This window comes from Bos indicus, chromosome 2 (genome assembly GCF_029378745.1).
Source record: "Bos indicus isolate NIAB-ARS_2022 breed Sahiwal x Tharparkar chromosome 2, NIAB-ARS_B.indTharparkar_mat_pri_1.0, whole genome shotgun sequence".
Lineage (NCBI taxonomy): Eukaryota > Metazoa > Chordata > Mammalia > Artiodactyla > Bovidae > Bos > Bos indicus.
This window is the reverse complement of record NC_091761.1, coordinates 92,022,151-92,040,483: the sequence shown is the minus strand read 5'-3', so window position 1 is coordinate 92,040,483 and position 18,333 is coordinate 92,022,151. Positions and strand designations below refer to the sequence as shown.

At 43.5% G+C, this 18,333-nt stretch overlaps 1 protein-coding gene across 3 annotated transcripts; it reads right to left on the bottom strand.

Annotated features, from left to right (window-relative positions):
• Positions 1-10,429: 10,429 nt before the first annotated feature.
• On the bottom strand, positions 10,430-17,090 carry CTLA4 (cytotoxic T-lymphocyte associated protein 4). 3 transcript variants are annotated; one of them, XM_019975542.2, is made up of 4 exons: positions 16,823-17,090; positions 13,753-14,100; positions 12,875-12,984; positions 10,430-11,633 (listed from the first exon to the last, which is right to left on the bottom strand). In XM_019975542.2, the coding sequence occupies exons 1-4, from the start codon at positions 16,923-16,925 to the stop codon at positions 11,529-11,531; spliced, it is 666 nt and encodes a 221-aa protein (XP_019831101.1). In that variant the 5' UTR covers positions 16,926-17,090; the 3' UTR covers positions 10,430-11,528. The 3 variants fall into 3 exon arrangements, with proteins under 3 accessions (XP_019831101.1, XP_070626540.1, XP_070626547.1); XM_070770439.1 differs by lacking the exon at positions 16,823-17,090 and adding an exon at positions 14,595-16,816; XM_070770446.1 differs by lacking the exon at positions 16,823-17,090 and adding an exon at positions 14,342-14,578.
• Between the last annotated feature and the right edge of the window lie 1,243 nt (positions 17,091-18,333).

The window sequence follows — 18,333 nt, the reverse complement described above, 5'->3', positions numbered from 1 at the left end:
CCAAGTGCTATAAAGAGTCATGAAGAAATAACACAAGTATTTTAGTAATATAGTTACTATATTTAGTAACTACTTAGTAACTACTAAACTATATTTTAGTAATATGGTTACTGGGTGAATTACTACATGACATAGTGTTCAGCCCCTGCCAGGCCCATGCTGAGCACTTTAGAAACACCAACTCATTCAATTTGCAACCTCACCCATCAGAGGAGGAAACAGAAGCATTGAGTATGGAGTAGAATTAGTTCCCAGCTGCCTGCAGCAGAGGTCATGCTGTAGCTATTACTCCCCTCTGCCTCCACAAAGGGAAAGTGCCTTGGGGAATTCATTACGTATTTGGGATCCCAGTAATATGAATGGGCTTCCCAGGTGGCACTAGTGGTAAAGAACCCGCCTGCCAATGCAGGAGATGCAAGAGAAACAGGTTTGATCCCTAGGCTAGAAGATTCCCTGGAGGAGGGTACAGCAACCCACTCCAGTATTCTTGCTGGAGAATTCTATGGACAAAGGAGCCTGGCAGGCTAGAGTCCATAGGGTCTCACAGAGTCAGACACGACTGAAGCAACTTAGCACACAATATTAATGCATGGGTACTTAGTTATGAGCATTAAACAATAACAAATTATATCAGTACAAGACAGCGTAAGGAGGAGTTCAGGAATGAGAGTTCAGTGGGGCTGGAACCGTAAACAAACAGACCAGGGTGGCTCTTAAAAGGTGTGCAACCCAGAAATGGCTTCAGGAGACTGCAAACTTGCTGAGGCAGAGCCAAGAGCAGAGCCAGGTTGCCGGGCTCCAAACAGGGATTCCCCATCCCTTTGTCCTTGAAAATTCACTTTCAGGGCTCCATAGACGTTTCCTTGGAGACAGCGTTTCAAAGGATAAATCTAGTACTTCCCTCCACAGGAACTTAGGGTCTCGCCTTGGCCAGCCTCCTGCCCTCAGGCCAGGAAATACTGATACGCTTCTTTGTCAAATGGAGCAATTCTTCTGCATTCATTTTCTTGATTCTGTGGGAAAGCCAGTGACCAGTATTTTTAAAAAACTGAACACAGGCTTATAAATATATGCACAGGAAAACATTTAAACAATGGAATATAAGCAAAGTAAGACTAACCTTGTCCATCACACATTAGTCTCTATTATCGCCAGTTTTAAATATAATTTAGGCTCAAGAAGATGCTCCATTTGCTTTCTTAACCATCTCTTAGACACATGAAGTATTTAATAAGAATATTAACTAAGGTCTTTTGTTCAAGGACAAAGCATGCAATTTTCTTTTCATTTGCACATGTATTTTGACCTTGAAGGGACTAGACATCACATTTGGTTTTATGTTATTGCTGTGTGATTTTCCAATTAGGTTTCTGTTATGTTCTGCAAACAAAAAAACCAGCCTGTATCTAATTTAATACCTATAAATTTCCACAGATGGTCGCAGAATATTGTAGAGTCTAGTGGATAAAGATTTTGCCACATGTTTTCAATTCGTGACTTAAATTTGTGTTTCTACCACATTCTTTATTAAAAATTTCCATCAACGATTTGGTTTCCGGAGAGTATGATTATAAAATAATTCTCTCCGTTTCACTAGGCATAGTGACATCTGATTTGAAAAAAAAAAAATTGTAGATTAGGCAGCCAAGTTAGACAGCAACAGTTCAGCTGTGACTGATGAAGGCAAAAAATGTTAGCACAGTGGTTAAAAGTCAGATTCACCCAGACTAGCTTGATCCCAGTGTGTATAAAGCACCACAGAAAAGGAAAGTTTCTGAGGGTGGAGCCTAGGATTCCACGAGCAGCCATAAAATTCCTTACACATCTGTCAATGCTGACAAGTTCAGCCTATCCTCCTTTTCGCTGAACCCAGGCCAACAGCTGAGGGGCTCGTCATTGAGTGCAGAGTTTAAGAGAAGAACACAAGAGTTTGATATCAGGCCAGCTTGAACCCAAATCTATCTATGTGTAGATGGTCCCATGATGAGACTGTGTGCAAGTTATTTAACAAAAGTAGAATAATATCTTCCCATGTAGTGGCTGGAGTGACAAATTCAAGAAGGACTCCCCATTTCCCTGCAGTGAGTTCTCTCTAGAGAAGGTATTAAGCTATCCACAAACTTTGACACAGCAGAGGGGGTAAGAAGGACCAAGGGCAGTGGAGTAACCACGTGTGAGGGTTTAGGAAGGTTTACAGAGGAGGGACGTTTGAGCTGGGGCTTGGAAAAGAAAGGAAGTGACTACTTTCCTGGGGTTATCAATGACATCTTGAATACTATCTATGATAACTATCTTTGATTCATAGAGACCTGTGTTGGAAAAGGTTCTAAGGTTGTGTCCAGGATTTTCAGTGGCCTTGTGGTCAATCTCAGACCCAGTGTATGGCAATATCTCCAGGCAAGCTCTCCAGGAGAATGTATTCTTCCCCAGTTTAGGGAGTGAACTGGACTGTGGCCTCAGTTCCTTGTCCAGCAGGCCAGTCCTCATGGATACCCTTCCTAGCCTCTCTGTAAGTGGGACATACTATTCTCTGTATCCTCAAATATCTGTGAGTGTCCTACCAGCTGACCCACCAGAACACCAATGGCCATCTAGTTTGGGGTATTTCTTACCATTGCATTTCCTGCTGTGGTGCCCACCTGCCACATTAGACAGTGCTGCCCACCTGAATGGAGCCTGAACCCATCACAAGTCTCCAATGCAGCCCACAGGAGTGCTGCCCACCCAGAAGGAGCCAGTCCTTCAATCAGGTCCTTTTCCCAGCCTCTATCCCACCTGATCCCTTGCTTCTTTTCCTTCCCCACCAGCTGATGTTGATGAGGATCCAGCAGGCCTGCCCCAAACCAACATGCACTGTGACCCACAGTGATGCATTCTCCCTGGCTCCAAATCCACCTCTACATGTAGGAAGGAAAACCGTGCCAACCCTCCTTCCTATCGTGTGCTCCCTGGAACACTCAGGCTGGTGCTCCAGGAAGCCCCCAGAGCAAATCTAGTTCCTCTTTCATCTGGCAGCTCTCCACATCTTGAACACAGTTTTCATGTCCTTCTTGAATGATCTCAGTTCAGTTCACTTCAGTTGCTCAGTCATGTCCGACTCTTTTCGACCCCGTGGACTGCAGCACGCCAGGCCTCCCTGACCATCACCAACTCCCGGAGTTTACTCAAACCCATATCCACTGAGTCAGTGATACCTTCCAACTATCTCATCTTTGAATGATCTACTCAAGCACAAATGACAAACACCACAAACACTCAGATGGGCACAAGCACAGTGCACGCTGCTCAGCTTCACACAGGCTTAAGGTTCTCCATTCAGCAGTTCTTTCATGATGCTCCCCCATCATCAGCTCTCAGCCCTGCACGGTGCCTTCCCCTGCACCACACACACACCTCCTCCAACACCATCCATCCAGAATGGAGCCATTACCTTTCATGTACATTCCGGCAGAGTAGGTTGGTTTTTTCTACTTTACCCCCAGTTGGTCCCACACTTTGACTTCTGGTAGACTTACTTCTTTATGGCTATCTCCATCACAGTCTCAAAAGGATGGTCCCCCACTTCTCACCTGGACTTCTCTCAGTCTTCTATGTGGCCTGTGGCATTGGGTCTTGCTTGACAATTTTTTTTTTCCACAGAGTGCTGGTCTACTTCATTTGCCATTTGGGGTGGGGGGAACTTCAGGCTTCAGTCTTTTGCTTCATTCTTTTTTTTTTTCTCTTCAAAGAGACTCATTGCTGTTTTCTACCACCCCTCAACCCCAGCTTAAAGGCTCTCCCTTCTCTTTACCCCCATCTCCCAAGCTCACCTTCTATTCCAAGCTGATTATTATCCTTTTAGAAACTAGCCCCATTCCAGGGGTCACAGGTATACTCGCAAGGTCACTCACACTGACTTCCAACAGTCATTACTTTCTTTTACCTCCAGCCTGTTTTGAATGGGATTTGACCCCAGGTATAAAGGGAGCATGCTATGGTTATGTGAAAATCATATCTTCCCACTGGGCTGTATTAATGGTTTCCATTTGCCCATCTCTGAGTGACAAGTTCTAATACCCCAGGCCAGCCAGCAATGCAGACACTTCAGCTCCAGTGACTGGGAAAGTAGATACTACTTAAATTGTGTATAAAACACGTAGTCTATGCTTAAATGTCTTCAACTTCCTGTTTTCTTTGCTCTCTAGGGACAATTCTCAGCTGTTGGAGCTAGTCTCATCACACCTTCCAAAAGCCTCTTAAAACATTTGTTTTGAAACAGTTATTCAAAGTAAGAATATTTGCTTATTCCACAACCCATGTGTAACTCTCAGAAACACACTTTGCTTCTCTAGCACTTCGATCTCCACTCACTTTCCATTTTCCCTTTTCCTTTTTCAGGTAGACCCTCAGAATTCAGATATGATCATTTGAAAAGAGAGTGGACTTTGGAATTCCACATAGGTTCTAATCCTGACTCTGCCTCTTACGAGCTGTGTGGCATTGGGCAAGAAATAAATCCCCCTGAAACCTCAGTTTCCTCATCTGTAAAATATGGCTGATGTCAGTATCTCTTCTGCAGGGATCTTGTGAGAATGACTTTAGCTAATTTATACCTCTGTGGTGTTGAACGCTTCAGATTGGTTTCTTTCCTCTCTTCATTCCAAATAAGGAACTCATGAGCTGCATCCAGTATGACGGCTTCCTCAACAGGAAAGCAACCAGAGGACATTGGTCTTCATTCCCAGATCCAACCTTTCTGTCCTTAAAGTCATAGTTAATGACAACTCTGATGTTCCAGGACCAAACAGATGCTCACAGGAGACCAAAGACTATTACAGAATTGCAAGTTAACTACAAGGAAGGAAAGCAAGGCTCATTTTCAACTCATTGAATAAAATATTGGGATGGCCAAAGAGGTTGCTCTGGTTTTTCCATACGATGTTACAGAAAACTCTCTTTGGACAACCCAATAAGGTAATAATGGGATGCCTGCCACAAGAACGAAAACGAAGTCAAGATGAAGCCAGAAGAGAAAAGGTAACATCCTCATAAAAGTATAGTTTGTGCTGCTTTCTAAAATTTGAAGTTGCCTCCTGAAATATATTCCTTACAGTTTTTCCCAGAGAGATCCTCTTCTTTTTGTTCAAAAAGACAATATCACCTTGGGGGACTAATATCATGTTTTTAAATCACAGTTGGTTGCCATGGTAACCTGATGGCATGTGATTAAAAAAAAAAAAAAAAGCATTTCATTTCACTGGGTTGTTCTATGACTTCCAGCAGAATTGAGAAGCTTTCTCAGAGCCCTGGAGACCTTTCTGAAACACTGCTGACAACGGTTGTTTGGCCTTCTCTTCTGCTGCATCCGTCTGCTGGATTGCTGAGGATCACCCAAGACCCTCTTGCTAGGGCCCTGGAAGGTTAAGGGAGAGAAAGAAAAATGGAGCCAACATCAGGCAGGAAAGAGTGATAACGGTCACATTGAGGCTCAGAAGAGCAGCTGGGGTAGAGGTGAGAGGACAAACAGGCTTTCTGGAAAAAGTCTGGGGTGGTGGCAGTGACATTACTAAAGCAGCCTAAAAAGGACAGTTCCTGGGCAGAAAGGTTCAAAGTGTCACCCACAGCAGAGCCCTGATGTGAAAATCTATAGACCTGTCTTTCAGACTGTGACCTTGGCCAAATTTCCTAATGTCTCTGAGTCTAACTTTCTTCCAATGCATGCTCAGTTTCTCAGTCATGTCTGATTCTTTGCAGTTCTGTGGACTGAAGCCCAGCAGGCTCCTCTGTCTATGGATTTTTCCAGGCAAGAATACTGGAGCGGGTTGCCATTTCCTCCTCCACGGAATATTCCTGAGTCAGGGATTGAACCTATGTCTCCTGCATCTCTTTCGTCGCCTGCATTGGCAGGTGGATTCTTTACCACTAAGCCACTTGGGAAGCCCTAATTTTCTTCTAAAATGTGAAAATAATTTCCAAGGTCCCTTCTCTAAGTCCTAACCATCTGTGATGGTAGGATGCTGACCTAGACCAGGGCATCTGAAAGTAAGATCGCAAAGACTCACTGAAGAATGAAAAAAACCCAAACCCTGCCTCAGACCTTATAAATGAGAAGCTCTGAGTCTATGGCACCTTGATCTACATTTTTCCCAAACATTTCAGTTAATTATTGTGCACAATCAATGTAAGAACAGCTGTGACAAGTCCACCACAAAAGCAAAGATTTCCAAGAAGGGTCTGAACGTCAGACTCCGCACCATACAGAACAAATGGAGGTGACCTCTAAAAAAAAAACTTTAGAAGATAAAGAACTGCCCCGTTTGCAGGATCCGTTAGCCTCCAGCGAAACTGAGCATCATCCAACATGTGCCCGGGAGTGAGAACAGGAGATCGTGTTAGTTCTGAAACAGCAGTCATGGTCTCAGGCTCTTCCTGCCCACAAACTCCTGGGGAGGGGTCAGCAAAACACTTTTTATTCACACCACATTAAGGTACAAACTTTCCTGCTGATAGGGTTGTTAGATCAAACACAGGGCATCCTGTTTTTTGGGTTTTGAGGGTTTTTGTTGTTTGGTTTTTTTTTTTCCTTTTGGCTGAATCTGGCAAACCTACTTACAAACTCCTACCCCAGGCTGTCAACAAGGACACGCAAGAGAGGAAGGAAAGAACGTTTCCTCCCTCTCCACCATTAGGTCATGTCATCCTTCTAGTCTGAACAGAGAAAACTGACCTGTGCTGAGGAAAACAAATGTGTCCAATAAAACAAGGCCTCTACAGCACCTGAGACATGGCTCTAACCAGGTGCAAAAGAGAAGTCAAACAACAGAGTAGCTTTCCTGAGAAAACCAAGTTCTCCTTACCTTTGAGACCTCCCCCAGGCAATAACTTAAATGTATAAATTCTCCACCTTCCTAATTGGCTTTTCTCCAATTAACAGCACAGTGACATCAACGATTTGCAAGTTTGTTGTTCAGTCACTAAGTTGTGTCCTACTTTTTGACCCCATGGACTGTAGCACAGCAGGCTCCTCTGTCCTCCACTATCTCCTGGATCTGCTCACATGCATGTTCGTTGAGTCGGTGATACTATCTAACCATCTCATTGTCTGTCACTCCGTTCTCCTTTTGCCTTCAATCATTCCCAGAATCAGGGTCTTTTCCAAAGAGTCAGCTCTTCGCATCAAGTGGTGAAAGCATTGGAGCTTCAGCTTCAGCATCAGTCCTTCCAATGAATATTTAGGATTCATTTCCTTTAGGATTGACTGGTTTGATCTCCTTGCAGTCCAAGGGACTCTCAAGAGTCTTATCCAGCACCACGATTCAAAAGCATCGATTCTTCAGTGTTCAGCCTTTATGGTCCAACTCTCACATCCATACATGACTGCTGGAAAAACCACAGCTTTGACTATATGGACCTTTGTCAGCAAAGTGATGTCCCTGGATTTTAATATGCCTCCTAGGCTGGTCATAGCTTTCCTTCCAAGGAGCAAGTATCTTTTAATTTCATGGCTCCAGTTACTGCCTGCAGTGATTTTGGAGCCCAAGAAAATAAAATCTGTCACTGCTTCCACTTTTTCCTCTTCTGTTTACCACAAAGTGATGGGACCAGATGCCATGATTTTCTTATTTTGAATGCTGAGTTTAAACAGCTTTTCCACTCTCCCCTTTTACCCTCATCAGGAAGCTTTTAGTTTCTCTTCAATTTCTGATGTTAGCGTGGTATCATCTGCATATCAGAGGCTGTTGATATTTCTCCCAGAAATCTTGATTCCAGCTTGTGCTTCATCCAGCCCAGAATTTTACATGATGTACTCTGCAAGTTTGCTAAGTTTGGATCCCAAGTAAATTAAATGTGTATTAACTGTGGATATAGAAGAGGGTTCAGACTCTGTGTAAAAATATAGTCAATTTTAGCAGCAATTTTGAACCCACAGTTCAAAAAATAGAGACTGAAATTGAGAATTCATCTTCCCCTTCCCCCCATACACACCAAAAAACATTGGACGATTAGATTGAGATAAAAGTAGAATATGTGGGGCAGAGAAGCCAGCAGGGGCTCACATTGCAAGCCTTAAAGGTTTAAACCGAGAAATATTATTAGATTGACCTACACATAATTCTGTTGGTCAAAGAGGAAACAGATTATGCTGAAGCCACCTTCAGAAGCACAGCCAGGTTCCACATAGAAGATATGTCCCTCTCATCATCCCAGCTGTCCTCAACTCTCCAGTACATTTATTTGAGCATCTACTGTGTGCCTGAGGCTGTGATGATGCCTATTTTGGAGAAGTTCCCACCCAGGAAAGACATTCACATTTGAAATGATTAGAGATGACTGAGTGTAGCTACAAAACGGAAGGGGAAAAAATTCACGTACGCTTGAAGTGTCAGCACAGCTGATGGAGGGAGCAGAATCTGAGATGAATCTTTATAGATGCAAAAATGAGGGATAGAGATATTTAGGGGTGAGCAATTGGAGAAGGAAATGGCAACCCACTCCAGTGTTCTTGCCTGGAGAATCCCAGGGACGGAGGAGCGTGGTAGGCTGACGTCTCTGGGGTCGCACAGAGTCGGACACGACTGAAGCGACTTAGCAATAGGGAAATGGGAAATGGCAGAAATGAGAGTACCATGTTGGAAGAAGGGAGATGAGCAGAGGTATGTGCTAGGAGCTGGTAAGAGTTGGGGTTGACCCAGGCAACCCCTGGTAGCTGTATCCTGTTCCCCTCATCTCCAGATTCCTACCTGAGACGAGTGGTTCCAGGAGGAGAGGCACAGTGCCCAGGCTCTCCCTCCATGGTGGACCGAGTCTCAATGGGATGAGTGGAGTCTTTGGGCTTCCCCAGGACCTTGATCCTTTTCTTGCCCATTTCTTCTGTCACAGGAGAAACTTTTTTAAGTTAAAGAGTATTTTATCTCTTCAAAATTGAGACTGAGTGAAAAAAGCAATTCTTAACTCAATAGTAGAATTTCAGACAATAGTAGAGGAGATATTAGGATATTCTTGTGTAAAGAAGATATTAGGCTTATGTCTGAAAAATGCCTGAGACATCTCTGAAGACCCTCTCTGTCATTTAGATCTTCTGTCAACTATGGAGAAAAATGATCTCTCTAAAGACTTGGAGGAGCAAAAATGGTAATAAACTATTCACTGGCACTCCTAAACTGTGTGTTTCTTCATGGCTTCCAACCAAAGATCAAGAAATAAAAAGGAACAGTCTACTACAAAGTAGGAGCTTACTCTGTGTGTACTTTGCTTGGTCAATTCAGTCGTGTCCAACTCTGTGAGCCTATGCATTGTAACTGCCAGGCTTCTCAGTCCATGGGGGTCTCCAGGCAAGAATACTGGAGTGGGTTGCCATGCCCTTCTCCCAGGGATCTTCCTGCCCCAGGGATAGAACCCATATTTCCTGCATTATAGGTGGATTCTTTACCAACTGAGCCACCAGAGAAGCCCTAGGAGTTTACTCTAGGTGTTATTACCATATTTGGAAGACCTATTCCTTTTTATTTAGCAAATCTTTCTGACATGCTCACTATGTGCTCATTCATTTGTATGTTACACTTGTTTGGAAAAAAAGAGCACATAGTGAGCAAGAGGAGCCTGGAGGGGTACAGCTCATGGGATCACAGAGTCAGACATGACTGAGCAACTAAGCACGTAGTGAGCGAGCAAGCGAGAGAGAGCTGCCTGAACAGCAATCCTCAAAACGTGATGGATCTGAGAAGCACTGGGGAGTTTGTTGGGAGAGCAAACCTCTGGTCCCACAGCCTGAAGATTCTGATTCAGTATATCTGAGGTTAAGCACTTGAATCAGCATTTTTTGAAAGTGACCCGGTTGATTCAATTATAGGTGGTCCCTGGCCACTTTGAGAGTCATTACAGAAAGCAACAACAGGATGTGGAAGTCAAGAATGAGAAACCTTAAGTGGAAACCAAGCAGGCTGAGATGACATACTGGTTAACCAAGAATCACAGAGGGGCTGTGTCCCTCACATTTTGAACGAGTCCATCTGGAAGCCACAAGGGAAAGATCATTTACCGCAGAGGCAGAGCAAAATGGCTGCAGGGTTGACGACAGTGGAGTTGCCATGGCAACTGTAATCTGTGTTTCAGTTGAGTTGAGAAAGGTCTGGGTAAGAAAGAGGTGAGAAACCTGTGCTAAAGAGAACGCTGTGTGATTTATCAAGGGCTGCTGGAACTGTTTGTAGTAGCTGCTTCATATCCCAAACAGTGAGGAAGAAATCAAAAAGATCAAGGATGAATTCCTTTCAAGAGGGGCTTGCAGGTGAAGTGTTGGTGGACAGCTGATTCGTGAAGCATGATTTGCCCTTTGGGTTTTTTTTTTTTTAATTTGTTCCCGGTCTTCCTAATATTGACGAGTCAACCAGGTGCTGAATGAATCAATCAAAAATAAACACAATACTCACATCTAAGGAAGGTTAAAAACAACTCTGGAAAACAACCATCATGGATTTTTATTTTAATTAAAAATATTATACATGTTGTTGCATTTTCATGGAAAATATCAAGTTAAAAAACACTAACAGTGTTAGTTTTCAGAGACCTTTGCACCCTGTTTTGCCATTTGCTGCTTTTTCCTGTCTGTGGCATTAACCATGTGTAAGGAATTGGGGCCCAGTGGAATTGGAGCTTCCTTGAGGTTCATACCCACAGGACTCCTGAAATGAGCAGTTTTCTCCATGACGATGACATGCCATCAAATTAACTCAGATACCACCTGCTTTGGCTTCCTTGTTAAAGAAAGGGAGAGGAGCTGGCATACAAGCCCAAAGCACATGTCGCCATCAATGCAGCCCACATGTCTGCAAGGATCAGCTATGACCGTATCTGGTTTCCAAGCCAGTTGGCACGTGACCTTGTATTCTACCCAGTGTATTAGTGTCCTGAGTCTCAACCATAAAACTTCCCCTGAATCCATGATGGGAAGACACTGCCATATAGTGTTTCTATTCAGACAATCAGCAAATACACAAAAGCACATGTGGTCCCCATGCACAATACTATCAAATAAAAAAATACATATTGTTACAATACAACCTTTGGAATCACTGACTAAAATATAGCCATGTGAGTATTTTTTAAGTCTTCACATAATTATATATTTGTTAAGAAAAATAACACAGCATAAGTATTTTACTTAAAGACATTTCAGCTAAAAACTTCCAATGGGTAAATACAAGATGTATACAATACCATCCTCTCCCCTCCTTCTTTCATTGTTTTCTTGGGATGGTACTATTCCCTAACTTTTGTCCCTGAACCTACGTCGTAATGCTGCTTCTCTATAACGCTCTCACGTGATGCTTCTTCTAAAACTGGATCAGATGTGATAGAGCCAGCCTGGCTCTGTTCTTCTGCTCCTTTCCTTTAAATTGTAGTACGCTGAATTGGGGTTCTGCATCCTGCTTTATGTCAGAGATGAATCCCCCCATAAACACAAACAAACAAAAATAGCTGGATAGCAAAAAGTTAGAATTGCCTCAGCTCTTACAAATTAGAAAATAGTCCTTTCTCTTCAGTATGGTCTCTCAATTGATGGGAATAAAATAAGGCTGAAATTGCTTTTCACATTCTGGCTCTGTTGGGGGCATTTTCACATAGACCCCTGTAGTAAGAGGGCTTCTTTTCTTTAGCTGCCAAACATAAAAAGAAACAATCATTAGCACTGAGGAATACAGAAGCCACTTCTAACTGTAATAGGATTCGACAAATATTGGGTCCCTACCCCACTGAAAAATAGATGTTCACAACATGCAAAATTGGAGATTTTCTTGATTCAGCTATTAAAATTCATTTTGTGTAAAAAAACCCTGTGCTATTGACATAAAATAGAAATCATTTTCCCTGACAGGGAGACAGGAGGAAGAAACTCTGAAAAAGCTTTAGAAAGAACTTCCAAAATGCCTATGATAATTGACTGGATCTTGTTTGTCAGGTGATGAGCTTGATAAGATAATAAACTTCAATTATTCTCTTTGAGAGCTGTATTCCTCATCTCTACTCCTCATATACTTTTGATTCGTTTTTTTCTCTGTCCACACTGATTTCCAGTTTTTATCACCTCAGTAAACTGAGGTCTAATCTACTAGTCTGCATGGCAGTTTGTAGCAAATGAGGTAGAAAGAAGCTACTGCCACAGAACAGATTATAGAGGATCTGGGAATAGAATGTGGAGGTGAGGGAGGGAAACAGGGAGAGGAGGGGAAGGTTTGTGATGGCAAAGCCAGCCATAGGCAAAGGAGGCTGAAAGTGACTATCAGAGAGAAATGGTGACAGGAGCACTGATTCCATACCTCTGTCTCTTCTACAACAACTGCAGTAAATAAAAACTGGGTTCTCTTCTACTGTGCTGGAAAGGAGGGTCAGGTTTGCCAGTCAAGCAGACTGGGTAACAGGGAGCCCTGGGCAGGGGTTACGTGGACACCTACAGCTTAGACAAGGAGGGCTCAAGTAATGGGGCACAGAGAGATGGCTTCCAGGTGAAGTGAGGGACACTAACCACCCAGGTGATCTTCTCCAGCAACATTTTGCCCAACCTCATTTCGGGTTTCAAGGTTATGATAACTCAAGTACAATTGTCATGGAGATAAAGAGCAAAACAGCTGCCCCGTGTTATTCACACAGTTACTCAAACTGAAACCTTGTGCAAAAGCACACAAACATTCAATGCCAAACACACTCATCTAAAATATTAGTCATCCTGAAACCTCAAAGGCCAGTGCCACGGGTTCTAGTGTGTTCTTTACCACTGTCCTTGCTCTTCTTCATTTATTGCTTCATCTCAAGAGAACTCGACTCAACAGTGTCCCTTGGTCATTTATCATCACCAAAGGCATCCAGACCAAGGATGGTGCATTGCCCGCACTGCACTCACCATTTTGCTCAAAGAAACAGCTGTGATGAGGAAGCTGTAGAAAAACAACCCTGAACTAACTGCTGCCAGGATCCAGAGGAGAAAATCAGAATCCGGGCATGGTTCTGGATCTGCAATAGAGAACAAAGCAGAGCTTCCCTGAGATGCTTTCTAAATTCTAGCGCCTTACTCCCCTGACTGGTGAGAAAAGGAATAAGTTCAAGCTGCCAAACCTTGATGTCCACCCGTAAATAGAATCGCTGGCCCCCAGATAAGTCTGTCTCTTGGGGCTACTTGGCTGGGAATTTCAGATCAAAGGCCAAGGCCAAATTTCATGCTGGCCATCACTCCAGAATGAGTGCCCCTACCTGCTGGGAGGAAAAACACCTTCCTCGACTCATTTTATAGTCAGAATGCTGTTGTCTCACCATCCATACTAAGCAGGACTACCACATGTTATGCCAGAGAAGTCTGTTTTTCATTAACTTTTGTTGGAGTAGAGTTGCTTTACAATGTTGTGTTAGTTCCAACTGTAGAGCAAAGTGAATCAGCGCTATGTATACATATATCCCTTTTTTTTTTTAATTTCCTTCCCATTTTGGTCACCACAGAGCACTGAGTGGAGTTCCCCAAGCTATACAGTAGGTTCTCATTAGTTGTCTATTTTATACATAATATCCACAGAGCATATATGTCGATCTCAATCTCCCAATTCATCCTACCACCCGCCTCTTTCCCCTCTTGGTGTCCATATATTTGTTCTCTATGTCTGTACCAGAAAACTCTTAAAGAGAATTCCCACAATCCTAAACATGAAGGACCCAAAAAATAAGGGGCCAATTTGTTTGCATGGCAAAGAAGAGACAGCGGTGCAAAAAGTGTCGGTCAGTGACGCTCACCAATGACGTAAATCTGGGTTCCATTGCCGATGCCCACGTAGTAGGGCGGCGGGTACATGAGCTCCACTTTGCAGACATAGAGCCCAGTGTCCATGGCCCTCAGCCCTTGGATGGTGAGGTTCACTTTGTTTCCTCTGGAGGTGCCAATGCAAGTGGAATCATCCAGGAAGGTTAGCTCATCCTCCACCATGTAGGTCCCAGCACAGACTTCGGTCACCTGGCTGCCTGCCTCCCGCAGCACTGTCACCCGGACCTCGTCAGCTTTGCCTGAAGACTCATATTCACATGAGAAGCTGGCAACACCCCGGCTGCTAGCCAGCACCACTGGAGGCTGGGTCACATTCATCCCTAATGTGGGAAAACCAAAGGGAAATCAATGAACTCAAGCTCACTCACCACCAGGTCCAGGCAAACCCTTGGGCAGGGTGGTTGATCTCTGATGGCCCCGTCCAACTTCACCTGTCAACCCTTCTCTCCCCCCATCAACAAACCCATCACCCTCACCACCCCTCCCCTCTTCCATCCACCCCAATGCCCCCTCCATCTCTTGCTGCCTTCTGGCTTCTCTTCCATAAAGGTGCTTCCTTACTGGAAAACAGTTTTTGGAAGGCAGTTGGTTGTGGCAGTGAGAACACTGATGTGACAAACAAAAGGGCTGGCTATACCATGAAATAGATGGTTTGGGGAAAGCTGTGCCTCCCTCATAGCCTTCATTTTCCCTCCCATGCAAAAGAGGGGTTTAGCTCAGATGACATCACAGTGCCTCCCAACTCTGGTATTCTAAAGTTATAATAGAGCAGTAGGGGAAATTTTGGAGGCTGAGGTAGAGAATCTTGCCTTACCTCTCAAAGTACACCTTTATTACCTCTGCTTACTTTGACCTGGCCCTGGATCTTGATTGCCCACAGGGAGCCGAGCCTTGGCTAATGTGCTGGCCACCCCCCTTCCCTGCGTTATTACCACAGAGGGAAGGATGCTGCTTGATGGAGGAAGCCGCAGAGGGAGGGCACCGGGTCGCTTCCTCTGTAGGCTGAGGCAACCCTGCCATTCACTTCTATGGGCTTCCCCTGCCACTGCCATCACCCCTTCCTCCACCCTCTCTCCTTCACTTGAACACCTTGTATTCCTCTGTCCTTTGTCTTCTAGCTTCTACAGGAGAAGGGAGCCCAGCTTTCCATACAAAAGGACTCACATCATATAAAAAATGATGGCTTCGTGACAAATTACCTTCCTATAAGTAACTCAGCCCCTTTCTAGTCCACCCATCATACAAGTGACACTCAAAACTTGGATGGAACCGTGTAACTCATTCTCTTCAAACCTTTTCATGCCTTATACACTTGGTTGTTGTTGCTGAGTCACGTCTGACTCTTTGCAACCCCACACACTGTAGTCCTTTGGGCTCCTCTAGCCATAGGATTTCCCAGGCAAGAATACTGGAGTAGGTTGCCATTTCCTCCTCCAGGAAATGGCAAAAGACTCTCCTCCTGGGTCTTCCTGACCCGGGGACCAAACCCATGTCTCCTGCATTGGCTGGCGGATTCTTTGACCACTGAGCCATTGACTGCAAAATCAAAGTAAATAATACTCACTGTCTCTATAACCTGATCCTAACCTACTACTCCAGTCTGAGTTTCCAGGACACCTCTTCCTTTATACTGAAAGCACTAGTCTTTCCCCCAAGCACCTGTATGGACACCCAGAAGAGAGAATAATATGGCAGCAGCCATTGCCATGGTTAATGAAGCAACCCTGGTTGGCTAGACAACAGTTTTCTTTCTCAGCCCTCATTTCTGTCTACCAGAGATGCCCTCCGAGCATCCTCTGTACTATTACAACTCCACCATAGTACTTAAATTCTGCCCTGTATTAAAGGATTTTTTTGTGCATCATTGTATGCTGCCCATTTGTTGTGTTGACTCTAAACCTAAAGGAGACCAAGTTTCCTGCCCTCCCCCAAGGCAAGCTTCCAATTATCACCACTAAATCTGGTCACACTTCATTTTCCAATATCCACCAGGAGCGGATCCCAGATACAGATTGAGAAATTTTCTTAAAAGTAAATTTGATTGTTTCTCTGGGCATTTAACCTTTGCATATTTAAAACATGTAAAATAAGAAAATACGTGTGAATATTTCTTATACAGGAAAAATTAAATAAACAAATATTTTTTGAGCCCCTACTTTGTACAAACCACATAGTTTTTCAACAGAGGTCTAGAGAGATAGAAGGCAGAAATGTATTAGAAAAGATCACCATTGTACACCACGTAACAAACCTAGTATCAGCCTTTACAGGGCTTTATTTCAGCTGAAAACTGGGGGACCTGCCCCTAAAGTTCAGAGATAAGTCAGGCAACAATTAAGTATCTTATGCCAAACAGACCGATGGCCCTTTCTTTTGTTCATTCTTTTATTCTTTCGTTTTTTATTTCTTTCATTCTTTCTTCCCCCCGCCTTTTTTTTTGTTTTACTACTTCAAACTGCTTAATTTTAAAAATAATTACTAGCTAACTAGTTTATAGAGTTGACTAAGTGGATCTTAAAACCTTGCATTGAGTAAAGAAGGCCGCAATGTTAAACAAGCAGGCTCATTTGTTTATAAAAACGAATCAGAAGACCTTAAAACCTTGATTGATAAGAAAGAAATATCTCATAATTTTATTCAATCAATGTTTTTTAAAAAGGAAACCTTGAGCTAACCCTTATTCCAAGCCCAGATGGATTTAGGATGGTCTCTCTTCTCTCTTACATCACTTACCTTTACAGTATTTTCTTCCAGTCTTATAGAAGTGTCTGAAATTTCTCCTGTCTCCCAGACCAACTCACATGTACTCACTAAGCTTCCACTCCATGCCCAGTAAGCTGTTACTAGCTGTGTCTCTGCTGTTTTGCTCCTTCCAGCTGTCCCTTGCCTGCCTTGGAATACAGAGCTGCCCAAACCAGGAGACTGGAGTCTCACCTTTAGCTTCTGGCTTTGCTGTAAATCTCTGCCCTTGACTGAGAAAAGAAATGAAACCCAGTGGGAGAAACACCTCCTCCACCTTCATGCTCCAAAAGCCTCACTCACCTTTAGAGAAAACAGGAATGAAGACAAGAAAAAATAGGGCAGTGCAGGGCCAGGTCCTAGATGTCCACCAAGTCCCATGACTCTGGAATCCAGAGCAAGCCATGGCTTTATGGGAGCGGTTGTTCAGGTCTTCAGGAAGCAGAGCAAAAACTTTCAGGATCCTGAAGCTTTGAAATGTGTTTGAACCCACACAGAATCAAGGACTTTATATAGCTGGCTTTGATCCCAGGTATATACTACACATGTGCACACACAGAAGGCACATGAATTTCTAGCCTTTTTGTTTTGGTTTTACGAGAAAGGAAGACGTGGGTTTAGCTGCTACGTCGAAGAGATAACCTCAAACACTCAAAGTAAAACTGAACAAAACAAGCCAATCCATGGATGGAAAATGCACTCAACTTGAAACTGAAGCTTCTTGTTCACTTTGAGGATAAGTGGAGACTTGGAGAATTTCCTGGAGCGCAGGAGTCCCCCTAAGTCCCAGTTTTATCCGATCGTCTAGGCATCTTTTGCCACCCAGTATTTCATTGACACCCCCAGAACTGCTTAAGCTGCTGGCCCTCTGAGCCCTTGTGTTAAAGACAGAATGAGTCTATTGTGCTGTTCTTAGTTGCTCAGTTGTGTCCAGCTCTTTCCAACCCCATGGACTGTAGTCCACCAGGCTCCTCTGTCCATGGGAATTCTCCAGGCAAGAATACTGGAAGTTTTGCCATGCCCTCCTCAAGGGGATCTTCCCAACCCAGGAATCAAACCCAAGTCTTGTTTTGTTTTACAGATGGATTACAGATGGAATCCATTACAGATGGATTCTTTACGGTCTGAGCCACCAGGGAAGCCCAAGAACACTGGAGTGGGTAGCCTATCCCTTCTCAAGGGGATCTTCCTGAGTCTTCCAGAGACTCAAGAATCTCCTGCACTGCAGGCAGATTCTTTACCAACTAAGCTACCAGGGAAGCCTCCCAAATGAGTCTGGACACCATTCATAAAAGCTTTCCACCTGTGAGACACCATCCTTGGCATGCTTTGCAAAGCAGAGTTTATTTCTCCTAGCTCCATTTAGCATTCTGTTAAGAGAAAATATCCAAATTACAAGAAATAAATTGATCTGCCTCTAGTTTTGAAGATTAAGAAAAAATTCATGCATTCTTAAGAGATCTAACTCCACAAAGACAAAACAGAGTTGGATAAGGTCCAGAAAAAGTCAATGATCCAAGATATTCGAACCTTCCATCAGAGGATAGGTTTTTTTTTTCCTCTAATGGGAACTTCTCAAGCAGAAAATGAGGAACTGAAGTTAAATATGACTGAAGTGCTTAAATTTATGAAAGCTGTAAAGAGCATAAATGTTCATCCTCTAAGAAAATGCTAAGCATTGGGGACTATATCACTCTTAAAACTGAGGAGTTTTCATGTATTTCAATGACGAAAGAAACATTTATTGAGAGGCTTTGAGATGCCAGAAATTGTGTGCGAATAGAATTGAATGACGAGCAGACAAAAACATAGCA